The sequence below is a fragment of the Esox lucius genome, chromosome 23, assembly GCF_011004845.1.
Source record: "Esox lucius isolate fEsoLuc1 chromosome 23, fEsoLuc1.pri, whole genome shotgun sequence".
NCBI lineage: Eukaryota > Metazoa > Chordata > Actinopteri > Esociformes > Esocidae > Esox > Esox lucius.
Window position 1 is genome coordinate 16,273,627 of NC_047591.1, and position 15,446 is coordinate 16,289,072.

Consider the following 15,446-nt stretch of genomic DNA (forward strand, 5'->3'; position numbering starts at 1 on the left):
AAGTAGGTGGGGGCAGAAGGAGGCTATTGATGGCTGTCCCTTTCCCTGTGTGTGTCAACAATCCCACAGCAACACACACCCTGGTGACAAACACAGCGGCCGCCCTGACACACTTTGTCTGAGAGAGAGAGAGGGAGCAGTGTGAGGGAGAAAAAGAGAAAGGAGCGTGTCTGTACGTGTGTCGCGGGGCCGTTGGCAGGAATCCTGGGCCCCCTGAAAAAGATAAATGCCTGGGCCCCCTCACTTAGAAAAGACATTGACATTATTAAGATCAGCGGGGGCCCCCCACCACGCCATGGGCCCTGTGTATCATCCCCACCTTTCCCCGTGCCAGCTACGACCCTGTGTGTGTGTGTGTGTGTGTGAGTGAGAGAGAGAGAGTTATAGTGTGTATGCACGCATGCGAGAGACAAAAGACCCTTTCTAAATGTGTTTATGTGTCTGGCAGACAGCGAGCTCTCACCCCTCATCGTGTGTGTTATTAGTCTGTGGGTGAGCCCTGAGTCAATACGACATGACTAAGAGGCCCTTCGGTGGCATTATGTCCCCATCAACAACCCCTGGAAGGTCAGAGGCTCAGGGTTGCAAGCTGACTGGCTGGCTCTCGGCTCACCTGGGAAGTAGCGGGCCAATCCCGTGGCGCTGCCGAACACCTGCCAGAGGAGACTGGGATCCTCTTCCTTGTTCTTCCTGAACACATCCTCTAAAGCGTCCGTCCAGTTGAGCTCATTCAGCATGATGGTGGCTGCAGCCAAACATAAACAGAGGCATTAGTAACAACACTCTGATTTACACCCAAGATCTAGACTCCCTTGTGTTGTATCATCTGAATTAGTGATTGAATAAAAATTACTTTCATTTCCTGAAAGGAAGAGAACATAAACCGTAAATGACAAGGCATCGGGAACGGAGATCAGCCACGTAAGCTGACTTCTGGAGCTCATTTCCTGACAAGACACATAACAGAAAATGGAAGGAAGACTATATAAAACGTAAATGACAAGACATTGGTAACGGAGATCAGCAGTATGTACGGGGCCAACTGCTTTAGGGAAAACTGTTCGTGTGAGTATGTGTGTAATCCAGGTCTAACAACACAGATCAGGGTCAAACGTGCCCACTAAAACAGTAAAAACAAGGTCTGTTTGGCGGCCCCTATTGGGAGAAGGGCTATTTCCCTCATAGGGGTTAGATTTCTGGCAGGACTATTCAACTCCGGGCCAGCAAGTAAGGGATGAATCCAGACCTGGGAGTGAATAGGGATGAATCCATACCTGTGAGTGAGTAAAGGATGAATCCAGACCTGGGAGTGAGTGCAATTAACTAGGAGAAGCAAAAAACTAATGTTTCTTGGCCCTCCAGGACAGGAATAACCCTTGTCATGAGTTAAACCTACGATTACGATTAGTGCTCGAAGTCAGGTTCATTTTTAGGTTTAGGCATTTAGGTTCCTTTAGGGTTAGAAATTAGGCCCAGGTTAAGTTTATGTACAAAGGTCAGGTTATTGAGGTTTAGGTTCGGGTTAGGGTAGTATTACTTTTGTTTGCTGATTCTTTCTACATCACATGCACTTTAATTTGATTTAATTAGAAGTCTGTGACAGGAGCTACTGTACATACTGCTTCAGAAAACCCCAGAGGTCCAGTTACATCCTCTACAGCTAGTGTGAAGTCAGGTTGCAGTAATGTTGTTTATTTCACAGAGGGTTATGTTATGCACCTTTGGCCCAAGCGAAGCATTTTGATCGGGTTGATGTGTTTAAATGTAAGAATGACAGGCCCGGGTTAGCATGGTCTGGTCCAAGAGCGTAGGGTTAGGGATAGGGAACACATTTTCTGCTTTGCTCATCCCTGCAAAGACAGACAAACAAATGTGTGTGTGTCGCAACTGTACCTAACAGAAAGGACAGATATTACCCTGTGCAGGAGAGAATTCATATTATGGAATATGTTGAAGGTTACAGGGTAAAAATACCTTTATACCTGAACTATGTTTGGAGGATTAACAAGAGACTTCTGGAGCAGTAATGGAGGAGTAGCCAGATGTCTGTGCCTAGTGCACAAAAAACAGACCACAAGACGATCCAGGAGTGACTGCAGACAGCTATCCAAACACCGTATAGAGCTCAGCAAGAGAAATGTTCAGAGATTAATATCAGGAAGTGCGCATGTCTTCGTCGCTCCATTGCACGCCACAGAAAGGATTCAAGTCATTGATCAATGAGGTGATTAAGCGGAAGCAGAATTAAAGACACAGAGAAGGCGGGATGAAGCTGAAGAGACAACATGCTGAACAGGAGAAGCACTGAGCTAGTCCTGCTCTCACACACTGAGGACCACCTGTAGAGATCCAATCCCTGTGCACGTCCAAACTCACCAGAGACTGGTCTGAGATCATTTTTCTGCGTGTGGGGAACGGGAGGAGAGCTCTTTCTCAGCTAGAGGAGACACTTATGATTGAGATGAAGAGGTTGTGTGAGGCGGAGCTGAAGAGCAGGGCAAACTCAAGCCTTTTGGGAGCCCTGAGCAAAATTTTCCCACCACAGAAAAGGCAACTCGTGACGGCAGAGAACTGCTTACAATTCAACACATTTGGCTGTGGCCATTGGATTAAATGTTGCATTTTTAAAGCAATGTCTCTGCAGTTATACTCATTTTACAATCAGATGCAGAAAATGTTTTACAGCTAATTTCTTGTATTTTTACGTTCTTTTCCATGAGAGCAGTTGGGTGTAATATTAGTATTATTGTTACTAATATTACTTCTACTATTATTACGATCACAACTTTACACAACATCTTGGGGTTGTGTAGCCTTTACTCAGAATCGGTTCACAGGCTAAGAAACACTGGGACCCCCTATTGTAACTTTACCACTTTCCTCCCAGACACTGAAACCATCACTAAATATGTTGTTAAACTGTTAAAATTCTTATGAATTTTCATAGCAGCAATGAAACATAGTAGACTGAATAAAGCTAACTCATAACAAGGTATCACTAAGTGAAATTACTGAGGGTACTCTGATTATAGTTAACCAGACAATATCAGAAGTACTTGTTATTGCTTGCCTTGACGTTATACAGCAGGTCTTGGTTGAACCTGACTAGCTGTAATTTTTTACACAGCCCAGTAAAAATCCAGTTCAAAATAAATTCATATTTGGTCTAGTATTCTTATTTACATAACAATTTAGTCGTTTCACAGTCTTCATAATGAATAACAGAAGAAAGGAGCATTAAGTGCTTTACTGCATGTAGTGGTAGATGTAGTTGCCTAACTGTATGGAATATCAGTGGGTTCCAAGCAATTCTGGTTAGGAGTAGAAAGAATACCTTTAAAATACTATCAAATATACTTTCAAACCACATGATATTTGGCTCAGTGAAATGCTTACTTAAATGCTTAATTAAATTGAAAAACAAAACAGGAAACAGGAAAAAAAGGAATACACAGTGATTTTAAATAACAATAATGGATAACAAGGAACAAATCCACAATGATACAATTACAAACAGCAATACAGAAGGAGTTCAAGAACAGAGTACACATGGGTAGTGGTAGTACGGACAGGTTATTAACGTCAGCAGCATATAATAAAAGTGAAAGTGTGTGTTGGAGTGCAAGTGCTATATGTGTATGTAAGTCGAGGTTTTGTGTGCGTGCGTGTGTGTGTGTGTGTGTGTGTGCATACATAGTCAGTAAACAAACAAGGGTGGATAGATGTGGATAGCCAGGTACCCATTTCATAATCATTCTTGATGCCTTGGGGGTAGAAGCTGTGCAAAACTTTCCTCTAGCATCTGTAGGTGAAGACGTCCTGGACAGTTCAGTAGGCGTGTTTCGAAATGCAGAATAGCATTTCACTGCTCAGAAGTCTTACTCTCATCAGCTGTAGGGAGCCTGATAACATACTGATCTGTAACAGCAAGAGCCTCAACTACGGTTCTGTTCTGCTGGCCTGGAAGGGATCACTGGAGGGAATCACTGGAGGTATTTAGATCTCCTGGAAAGTTTGCATCGCTGCTAAGTTCACTGCTGGACATCCCTTTGTAGTCCGTTTGGAGGCCCTGTCACATCTGACCAATGTCACAGCTGGCGTAGTGGGATTCAAACATAGTGCGGTATTGACATTTCCCGGTTGGACGCCTCGCTGGACATCATAGGAGTTCCTGTAAGTGACTGAATCCGTGATCCACTTCTTGAAAGCAGCAGCTTTGCCTTTTAGCTCAGCGTGGACATTGTCTTTAATGTAAGGCTTCTGATTGGGAAACGCATGGATGGTCATGGGGTAGACAATATCATCAATGCACATTTTAATTAAGCCAGTGACCAGTGTGTTGAACTAAATGTCATGGTCATTTTTAGTGGAGTAATACTGATGAATCCTTAAACAACAAACAGCTCCTTCAGTGATGTTTTAATGCCAACAAAAAACAAGTTGAGAACTTTCTTGATAAATAACATGGTCTGCAATGTAATCTAACACATTATCGTCTGTGACCAAATTTGAGGAGACACTTAATTTTCAGGAGCAATCAGAGCGCAACAACAGATTACAAAAACGTTTGTTTACAGGCCCATTAATCTTAACCATAAAGCTATCCACTTGGACTTTTCACATTAGTTCCCGATCCTAGTAATTAATGTTTCTGTGACAACAACGTTACCCATAATACCTATGTAACTAATATGTCGGCCTTCTTAGGGAGTTTTTCCTAGCCACTGAAATTCAACACTACTGGGCTCCTTGGGGATTAAGGCCGGGTGTTTTGTAAAAGCACTTTGTGACAACTGCTGATGTAAAAAGGCTTTATAAATACATTTGATTGATTTAATTTGATTGCTGTTATTACTAGAGTTACTAGGGTTTGTTGCCTGACACCTTAAACACCAATCCAGACACATTCAGATATCGTGTGTATGTACAGTGTATACACTTAGTGTATTCCACTTAGTGTGGAAGAGCATTTCAAAATACATTTCTCGTTTTTTTTCTGCCGGCCTCACCCCTCGGCTTTACAGCGAACCAATCTCTCCAGTCGGACTGGCTATCTCTCCAGTTGATAAAGACACTTAGAAAAGGCCCAACCCTTATTAAGACGCCACCGATGGGATTACATGTAGTGACATAAAGAGCAAGTCCGAAAACGGATGTTGCGATCTCTAATATAACTCTGGTGGAAGAGTTGTCACATCAGATAAATACTGCAACACTGATTTTACACCAAAAAACAGTTAGTTGTGACAGACACATACACTGACACACACACACCAAAATAACACCCAGTGAGATGTGCCACCGTTCACAGAGCCACACACTTGTGCAGACCCATGCATTAGGTTGGTGACATTGATGGGGGAGGATACCGCCTCCTATGTGACATTAATCTGCTCTGATGAGACCTCCTGGTCTCTTTTTACAGCCTCACTGTCCACACACACAAACACACATACACGCACGCGCTTGCACGCATGCACACATGTCAAACATCGATTTTTTGGGTCAGGGATGGCTCTGTGGTGGCAGGCATGGTGTAATTATCATTACCTGATAGCTACTGTAAATGGAAAACGCAAGAACAGAACTCAAACAAACAGCCAAACTACTGAATGATGACTGATAATGTATTCAATAGCATCAGGCTATTGTTTTTACTGGCTGACAAATAAGTTCAAAGAGATTAAATATTTTTTTAAACTAGAGATCATAAAGCTTGCTGTTTTACTGGAGTCACAGAGAACACTGACATTAAAAATATACACAGATATTTGTAGAGGGGCATAACAACAAATGAATGAAGGGACAATGAAGAGAATGACCGAAAATCGGAAAACAAGGAAAGAGAATAAATGCGATTTGTCTGAAATTGGCAATGTTCCCCTTGGAGAGTGGGGCATTGGATGGCGTCATGTCAAACTGATGTTACCCAAGATTCATAGCTCAACGCCGCAGTACCCATTTAACAACACTACAATCATACAGAAGAGGAGAGAAGGGAGACTGGGGGGAAGAGGTGCTAGTGGGAGGAGAGAGAAGAGAAAGAACATGAAGAGGCAGGAGGACAGATAGAAAGAGAGGGGTGACTGACTCATGGCAGAAGTGAGATAGAGCGAGAGACAGACAGAGTGACAACGAGGATTAAGGGGGACAAGTGGAGAAATACTTAAATAATGACCCACTGCATGGCCCCCACAAATGTCAGATCCCATGCAGTCAACCCTACCAGTGCTGTGAGAAAAAACATGCACTGATGCATCTGATCTGTCATGCAGGCCAACCATACGATCACCGCTTCTAACAACTTAGCGTTTTGAACATGATAGCAAAAGAAAAACGGCAAAAGATCAAGCAGAAAACAGGTGGCTATAGAATGAGATACAGGAGAAGGGAAACAGACAGGGACAACTTTGGATTTAATTCGGATACCAACTAGTAACTGCCCAAAACCGCAGAAACTCTTCCTGGGTCCAAAGGAAACTTTAAACATTATCTTCAAGCACAGTACAAGGACATTCTAAAATTAAAATGGGAGTACAAGATAAAAAAAAAAAAACTGATAGCAGAACTGTTCATAACATTCAAGTCTATTGGGAGGTTGAGATGGGCTACAGAGATAGCTCATAATGTATTATAAAGCTTATAAAGCTCGCTGCTATCAATAGGGACTCACTGCTGTCACCAACAGGGTACCAGGAAAGAGAGATGCCTGGACTGGGCCGACTGGAAGTTCTCCGCCCATAGAGGTGGGAAGGCCAGTAGACTGTAGGTGGCAGAACCAAGAACATGGGTACGGATGGAGCGTTTGAGCATAGCCTGGCATGTAGGAATAGTACCCATGCTCCTCTACAGGAAAGCGCCATAGTCTTGTAGTGGCTGCGTACTTCAACCACAAGCCCATAGTGTACAGAGTAGCAGGGTGACAAGGGAAAACTAGGGAAGAGTGAAGATCCGGCAACTTGTGTTGATATTAGTGAGGTAGCTGGCAAGAAGACGCGCCGTGTTCGGATGCCAAAATGGAAAATCAGTACACCCCCTCTCTTTTATCAGTGTCACTAAGACACGCAATAATCTCTCCTCAAACGAGCAATGGCAGACGCAAGCAGAATCCCTCTGTCACTTCCTGGTTGATAAGAATCTACACAGCTCACTCAATTTCTGTTTAGTAGAGTACAGACCTACAGTGCTAAATTGCTTTTTAAAATGTTTCAATATCCCAAAAAACTATTTTGACGGCTAATGGATGCTGGTCATCCAAAAGGGAAAGAACCGTGAGTGAAGGGGAGCGTTGGTTTGGATGTGTGGTTGGTGTAATACAGCAAACCTCCACAAGGTGGGAGCAAATTAGGGCTTTATAAAGCTTTACAATGCCCCGAAGCTATTACAGGGGTCTTATAGGGGCATTGTCTGTGAAGTCATTACATCTTACATTAATGTTAAACAGAATATTGAGTTTTATAAACTCTTACAATTTATCTGTAAGTGTGTTATAGAGCATTACCAAGGGTTTTATAAAGTATGGTACAATGTCCTTCATAGAATGGGTCACCTATCGAGTCAAAAACATTCAGTCTGTGCTTTCTGTGCATGTCCTGAACAGGTATGTATGCCCATAAAGGCCATCTTACAACATCAACATAATTTTCCGCCTTCCTCTCTGTCTTATTGTCTGATTGTAAGAAATGGAAAGCAGGCGGCAGTGGTTTCCTTTAGCTATTAGATGTGTAATAGATGTTGGTTCTCTGTTGGACACAAATATACTTAATCGTTCACACACAGACACTTACTGAAAGACAGTGTTCCACTGACCAGGGCCCACTGACCAGGATTCCACTGACCAGGATCCACTGACCTTTCAAAAAAAGATTTTAATCCTATCGCATTTATCGTAGTGGTTTGGTTGTTTGGTCTCCACACTGATACATAGGACATAAATGTAGCCGTAACCTGTATGTAAACAGGACTATGGTCTGGACAGTTTGGTACTTATGCTCCTTTACTGTACAGAACACAGAGAATGTAGGTTTTCATATACTTATACATATACTTAACAGAGCAACCGCAAGAAAAATATCAATTTACTGTTTGGCCACAGGGAAAAAGACTTTGCCACACACAGATCACAGGCACAAAGCACGCTTTTCTTTTCATATATCTACATATTTATCCATAATAAACACACACACACTCCCTAAAAGGGTCTTCTAGTCTGGGCCAGTGTTCGTACAGAGTTGACAGATGACACAGACAGGGTTGATGTAAACAGGCATCTGGAGAGTCACATATCCCCAACAAGGCTCCAATGCTCCAACCCTCGTCTCCACTCATACTCAACGTGCCAATGATGCAAACGCACATACTTACACACACACACTATCTGTAAATAGACACACAACGAGTCCCTATTCTACACAGCAAATCAGCAGGGAGAAAAGCTCCAATCTGCAGACCCCACTCCGGAGAAGTGACACACGACACCCACCTAATAATAAAATGAACTGGAGAGAATGGAGACGGAGGCAGGGTGGGAGGAACGGAAGAAAAAGCGGAAGTATGGGGACAGAGAACATAGATGGATAAGAAGAGAGACAGAAGGGAGGGAGTCATTGAAGAGTAACCAAAAAAAAGCAGACATGAGTGAGAGGAGGGAGAGAGGGAGAGACAGGTAAAAATAGAAATGAGAAAAACAGAAAACGTTAGAAAGGGAGAGCCAGATTTAAAGAGGAGAGACACCCCACTTTCATTAAACCATGAAGGAAGAATTCCTCACCTGGTCTATAGACAATGTCCCGTAATCAACTTACCGCCCCTTCTAACCACATGACAATCCAACGCCCAGCCCGCTCTGGCGCCCACACCCACACACCCACACACGTCACCATGACAACACTGACAGCGCCCGGCCAGCCTAAGTGGCATTGATGTGGCAGCTCGTCCCCAGAGAGAGGCAGGGACGGAGGGATGACTAATGCCGAAGCTGGCCACCATAAACAATCGGACGAGAAGAGGAAGGGACAGATGGGCTGCGACTCCAGGGTGTGTCACTACATCACCCCATTAGCCTATCTGGAGTGAGAGAACTAGAAAATGGAGGGGGAAATGGAGAGGGAGAGAGAAAGTAGGAAAGTGTAAACACACGGAGAAAGAGTGAGAAAGAGAGAATGACGAGAACTAGGCGAAAGAGAGGGATGAATCATCCCCCCTCCGTGCACGTCCCACACCCTCCTCCCCATCCAGCCCTCTTCATCATTGCTCATTCTTGTTCATAAAAACATCAAGCGGCACTTGTCTATCCTCTGTGCTGTGCATGATAACGTCCGACATTTCTGTACAGACAGACGACAGAGCTATATGCTCATCGTTACTGCCACAATATCCAGGATTCTATACTGGACCACAGACCAAAAAAGTCGAAAAGGAAAGTTCTGAGTGAGGAACAGAAGTGTTCAATTTGCAGCGGTTTCTTAATTTGAACCCTTCTGTTCCCCACTCAAAACCTTCCTTTTCGACTTTTTTGGAAAGGAAAGAAAAAGGTGCGGTGGTCTTTTTTCCGGCGCTGTGTATGAATATATATTTTGGTAGAGCATGGTGCTTGCAACATCAGAGGGTTGTTGGTTCGATTCCCACAGGGGGGCCTGTTGGGAAATGTATGCACTTACTACCATAAGATGCTCTGGATAAGGGCATCAGCAACATGACTAAAACGTGTACATGCAGGGAGATGAGAGGATACTCTATTTAGGTTAAATAGCGGTGACTCGTGTTGAGTCTAGTTAGTCTCTGTTGGACAGGTAGCCGGTTGCCGAGGGCTACAGGGTACACAGGTTAACGTGACCTCTGCCTGCCCCCTGACCTCCGCCTGCCCCCTGACCTCCGCCTGCCGTAGTACAAGGTTTGGAACCTGGATGGTGGGGTGGGTTGGCTCAGCCAGGCTCTTCACATCACACATACTCCACTAGAGGAGGGTAGGTGGCAACCAACAAACCTCTCCAGAGCATACAATGATGAGGAGGTAATCTACAATTGATTACTAAAGCCAGGTCAAGAATTATTATTTTGTTGTGGCCTCAAGTGGGTGAACTACTGATGTGCCTTCTTGATCACAGAGATTCTGTCCTTTCACTTGGGTGGTGGTTGTGGGACATAATCAGCCCTAGGAATTTCAAAGATTCTGCCAAACTCACAGCTGATCACTCTGTCAGATGGATCCACACGCATTCAGCTGGGAGGGTTAGTACTGTGGTAACCCTGGATGATGGTGTTGAACAAAGAGATGAAGTCCACAAACGATATCCTTGCATGTGTCTTTGGGTCTTACATGTGTTGGAGGACGTAGTTGAGGCCCATTTTGACAATTTAGGCAAACTGCATTGGGTCAAGGGAGGAATCCAGGATAGTTTAGAGATGGGAGCGGACTAGATGCTGACATTTTTTCACATTGACCAAGGTGAGTGTCACAGGTCTGTAGTCATTCAGGCAGAACATCTGTTTTGTCCAATATATAGTACAATGCTTTCCAGTCATACTTCACCCCAGTAAAACACTCAAATGTTCAATCCTGTCGTTTTGGGAAATACTGTTGGCACTAATTAATAAAATGTTCTTTGGGGTGAGTAGAAATTTCCACCGGCCACATTTACACTCTTCCTAAATGTTCCTACTTCGCAACCAATGGCCGTTTCTCTCGGTGTGTCTCCGTGCGTAGCCGTGCGTACAGTAAGTTTGTATACATGCAAGTATTCTTGCGTGTATGCATAGAGAGTGCGTGTGTGTACACGTGCACAGTATCCTGTGTTGACTGGTCAGTCCATGCTAAGAGGCCCAGGGCCCTGCGGATGTGTACTGTATAGGGACATTGAGAGCCTCTCTATCTGGCCAATTCCTTGCAGGATCACCCAGCCATACAGTACATTCCCTATTTAATTCATTCACAGCAGCACAATAGAAAACAGCTGCTGTGCCTTGACAAAGCAGATAACCACACGCCATACACCCACACACACACACACACACATTACTGAGGGCATAGAACCACATCAACAAACTGGGCCTTACAAACACGTCACTAACCACAACGCACCAAAGATTACTGTGTGAACTGAACCAAGTCATGTCTTGTCTGAATGACATGCAGATTGTTCATCCATAAATCTTTCGTTAGTGTTGGTTTGTAATGGTTGTAAGATGAAGGCTGAAGAGGCTGTTAGCTGAAGTTTGAAATGATGGTAAGATAAAGGTTGAAGTGGTTGTTAGCTGAGGCTTGAAATAACTGTAAGATGAAGGTTGAAGTTGTTGTTAGATGAAGTTTGAAATGGTTGTAAGATAAAGGTTGAAGTGGCTGTTAGCTGAAGTTTGTTGTTAGCTGAAGTTTGAAATTACTGTAAGATAAAGGTTGAAGTGGTTGTTAGCTGAGGTTTGAAATAACTGTAAGATGAAGGTTGAAGTGGTTGTTAGCTGAAGTTTGAAATGGTTGTAAGATCAAGGTTGAAGTGGTTGTTCGCTGAAGTTTGAAAATGTTGTACAAACCCGATTACCCAAGTAAAAAAGGAATGGAATAATTTACAAATCTCATAAACTTATATTTAATTCACAATAAAATATAGATAACATATTGAATGTTGAAAGTGAGACATTTTGTAATGTCATGCCAAATATTGGCTCATTTTGGATTTCATGAGAGCTACACATTCCAAAAAAGTTGGGACAGGTAGCAATAAGAAAAAGTTAAATGTACAGATAAGGAACAGCTGGAGGACCAATTTGCAACTTATTATGTCAATTGGCAACATGATTGAGTATAAAAAGAGCCTCTCAGAGTGGCAGTATCTCTCAGAAGTCAAGACGGGCAGAGGATCACCAATTCCCCCAATGCTGCGGCGAAAAATAGTGGAGCAATATCAGAAAGGAGTTTCTCAGAGAAAAATTGCAAAGAGATTGAAGTTATCATCATCTACAGTGCATAATATCATCCAAAGATTCAGAGAATCTGGAACGATCTCTGTGCGTAAGGATCAAGGCCGGAAAACCATACTGGATGCCCGTGATCTTCGGGCCCTCAGACGGGACTGCATCACATACAGGAATGATACTGTAATGGAAATCACAACATGGGCTCAGGAATACTTCCAGAAAACATTGTCAGTGAAAACAATCCATCGTGCCATTCGCCGTTGCCAGCTAAAACTCTATAGGTCAAAAAAGAAGCCGTATCTAAACAGGATCCAGAAGCGCAGGCGTTTTCTCTGGGCCAAGGATCATTTAAAATGGACTGTGGCAAAGTGGAAAAGTGTTCTGTGGTCAGACAAATCAAAATTTGAAGTTCATTTTGGAAAACTGGGACACCATGTCATCCGGACTAAAGAGGACAAGGACAACCCAAGTTGTTATCAGTACTCAGTTCAGAAGCCTGTATCTCTGATGGTATGGGGTTGCATTAGTGCGTGTGGCATGGGCAGCCTACCCATCTGGAAAGGCACCATCAATGCTGACAGTTATATCCAAGTTCTAGAACAACATATGCTCCCATCCAGACGTCGTCTCTTTTGGGGAAGACCTTGCATTTTCCTACATGACAATGCCAGACCACATACAGCATCAATTACAATGTCATGGCTGCATAGAAGAAGGATCCGGGTACTGAAATGGCCGTCCAGATCTTTCACCCATAGAAAACATTTGGCGCATCATAAAGAGGAAGGTGCGACAAAGAAGACCTAAGTTGAGCAACTAGAAGCCTGTATTAGACAAGAATGGGACAACATTCCTATTCATAAACTTGAGCCCCAGACGTTTGCAGTCTGTTATAAAAAGAAGAGGGGTTGCCACACAGTTGCAAACATGGCCTTGTCCCAAATTTTTTGAGATGTTGATGCCATGATATTTAAAAACAACTTATACATTTTCTCAGTTTAAACATTTGATATGTCATCTATGTTGTATTCTGAATAAAATATTAAAATTTGAAACATCCACATCATTGCATTCTGTTTTTATTCACAATTGTACAGTGTCCCAACTTTTTTGGAATTGGGTTTGTAAGATAAAGTCTGAAGTGGTTGTTAGCTGAGGTTTGAAATAACTGTAAGATGAAGGTTGAAGTGGTTGTTAGCTGAGGTTGGAAATGACTAAGATGAAGGTTGAAGTGGTTGTTAGCTGAAGTTTGAAATGGTTGTAAGATAAAGGCTGAAGTGGTTGTTTCGCTGAGGTTTTAAATGGCTGATAGTAAAGCCTTGGCTTTCTCATGCTCCTGCTTGGGCCCCTTAGATGACAACATAATTCATAGATGTTTTACAGGGGGGATATAAACACCTGACAACTAAGTTAATTTGTGATGCATTGTTGGAAACCCAGAGCAGGTGATGTTTAATTAGCTGTCACAACTAATCCACACAAAGAGAAACAAACACACAAACAACCGATCCCACCTCCTCGACATACCCGCTCACCACCTACCATGGCCGTCACAATCACCAGTCGTCATTGGTGCAATTGCACCTCCTCTTCATTTTCACACCATGACCCAAAAACCCTGTTGGAAGCAAAACTGTGTCTTGATCAATGAGTGTTCTCACATCCACTCTGCTCTAAATAAAGCCTCCACAAATAGCCTTGGCTTGGGAACTGTTTCTGACAGATCACACTGTTCCCTGTTCGTGTACGTGTGTGGTGTGCGTGCGTGTGTACGTTTGTGAACAGTATGTGTGTGTCTGTGTATTTAATTATGTGTGTGTGTGTGTGTGTCTGTGTGTGTGTGTGTGTGTGTTTGTGTGTGTGTCAGTGTTTTGGGAATGCTATAATGTAAATGCTGTGTAAATGCGTAATGTAAATGTAAATTCCTACCAATAATATGAGACAGAAAACAACAGCTGAAAACAATACAGAAGCAACCTAATGCTAGCTCACATCCAAATGCTCTACATATTCTACAACATAATACAGCTAGCTAACTGAAAGCTCAAAACCAACACCAAATGTTGGCCAAACTTTCACACGGCTACTGTATCTTAGAACCAATAGACCTACTAATGCACATGTAATCAACACCTTTCTGAATAGGTATGTTGCTCACCAACAAACCATTGGAAACCATAGAGACCGATACCAATGTCTTTGTCTTGCTGAGGCCAGAAACAAGCTGTAAAACGCATACAAAAACCATTAACTTAGCATTTGAAGTGGTCAGGCCAGGGCCGACAAACATAAAAAAATTACGGCAGAACAAGATTCAGACTAGAAGAAGACAAGGGAAACGGGAAGTAGCTAGACGAGCTTGTCACCCCAGCCGCTTCATTGACATTCAGTGTGATTTGCCCATGGGTTCAAGAGCATTAGCTGGTGTGGGTGGAAGAACCAGAAGCAGCTGGTGAGTGGTGTGATTATCATGCTAGGTCTGATGCCCATTGGTTGGGCTGGGAGGGTTACATAGACTGCATACTACTAAAATTCAGAGAAACCTCATTGAATATACTATTGGAGCATGTTTAGGCCCATTGAGCCTAAACCTATACAAGTTATACCTATACAAGTTATCAGGATAAATGATACACTCTTGTTTCGATCACAGCTGACATTTTGGCCTAGTCACCGTGACATTAAAAAAGGAATTGCAACACTTTTGGGTGTAACGCATTTTTAATAAACCATAACTAGTAATGTAACTACAAAGATGCTACGGAAGCAAGCAAAAAATAGCCCCAGGCCATCACATCGTGCAACTATCTTTCTTGGGTATATTTTCTTTAAATCTTTCACACGTGTACTCACAGCCCTCATATATGTCCGTAGGTATGTGCACTGCCGTGGTGTTGTAGGAGATGAGTCGTCTAAATTGTTCGTCTTCCTTAAACTCCGGATAGAGACGGTTTGCTTTCCTCTTGTCTGTATAATTTAGGTCCAGCTACAGGAGAAAATCACAAAGGGAATAAGAAACTAGTCACACAAATTAGAGGGCTTAGTAAGGTCGAGTGGGGGTGGGGGGTGGGGGTCTGGATTGGGCCACAGTGTTTTTTTCTTTGTAGGAGTTAAATCAGGCATGATCAAACAGACATCAGCTATCTGTAAAACATCTATATTAGCCAGCATTATCTATCTGTAAATCCTCTATATTAGCAGACATTATTTCTCTGTAAACCATCTACTGTACATTACCAGACATTATCTGTCCGTAAACCATCTATATTAGCAGATATTATCTATCTGTAAACCATCTATATTAGCAGACATTACCTATCTGTAAGCCATCTACTGTATATTAGCTGACATTATGTGTCTGTAAACCATCTACGTTAGCATCCTTTCAATGCCGTTTTTCTGTGCGTGCACATCTACACACCTGCAATCAAACCCAAAACTATCATGGACAGCACTGACCGCAGCACCATGATCCGCAGGTGGGACTGGGACCTACAACCTGGGACAAAATATTAGCCTATGAATCGGTGGTAAGC

At 43.0% G+C, this 15,446-nt stretch overlaps 1 protein-coding gene across 2 annotated transcripts in view; it reads right to left on the reverse strand.

Annotated features, from left to right (window-relative positions):
* Nucleotides 1–15,446, reverse strand: part of LOC105020378 (voltage-dependent calcium channel subunit alpha-2/delta-1) — a 101,986-nt gene that overhangs the window by 37,894 nt on the left and 48,646 nt on the right. For both annotated transcript variants that reach the window (XM_010887361.4, XM_010887362.3), the window contains exons 6-7: nucleotides 14,764–14,896; nucleotides 614–745 (exon numbers count right to left, since the gene is read on the reverse strand). In XM_010887361.4, coding sequence (XP_010885663.1) covers nucleotides 614–745; nucleotides 14,764–14,896 — 265 coding nt within the window. The remainder of the gene's footprint in view (nucleotides 1–613; nucleotides 746–14,763; nucleotides 14,897–15,446) is intronic.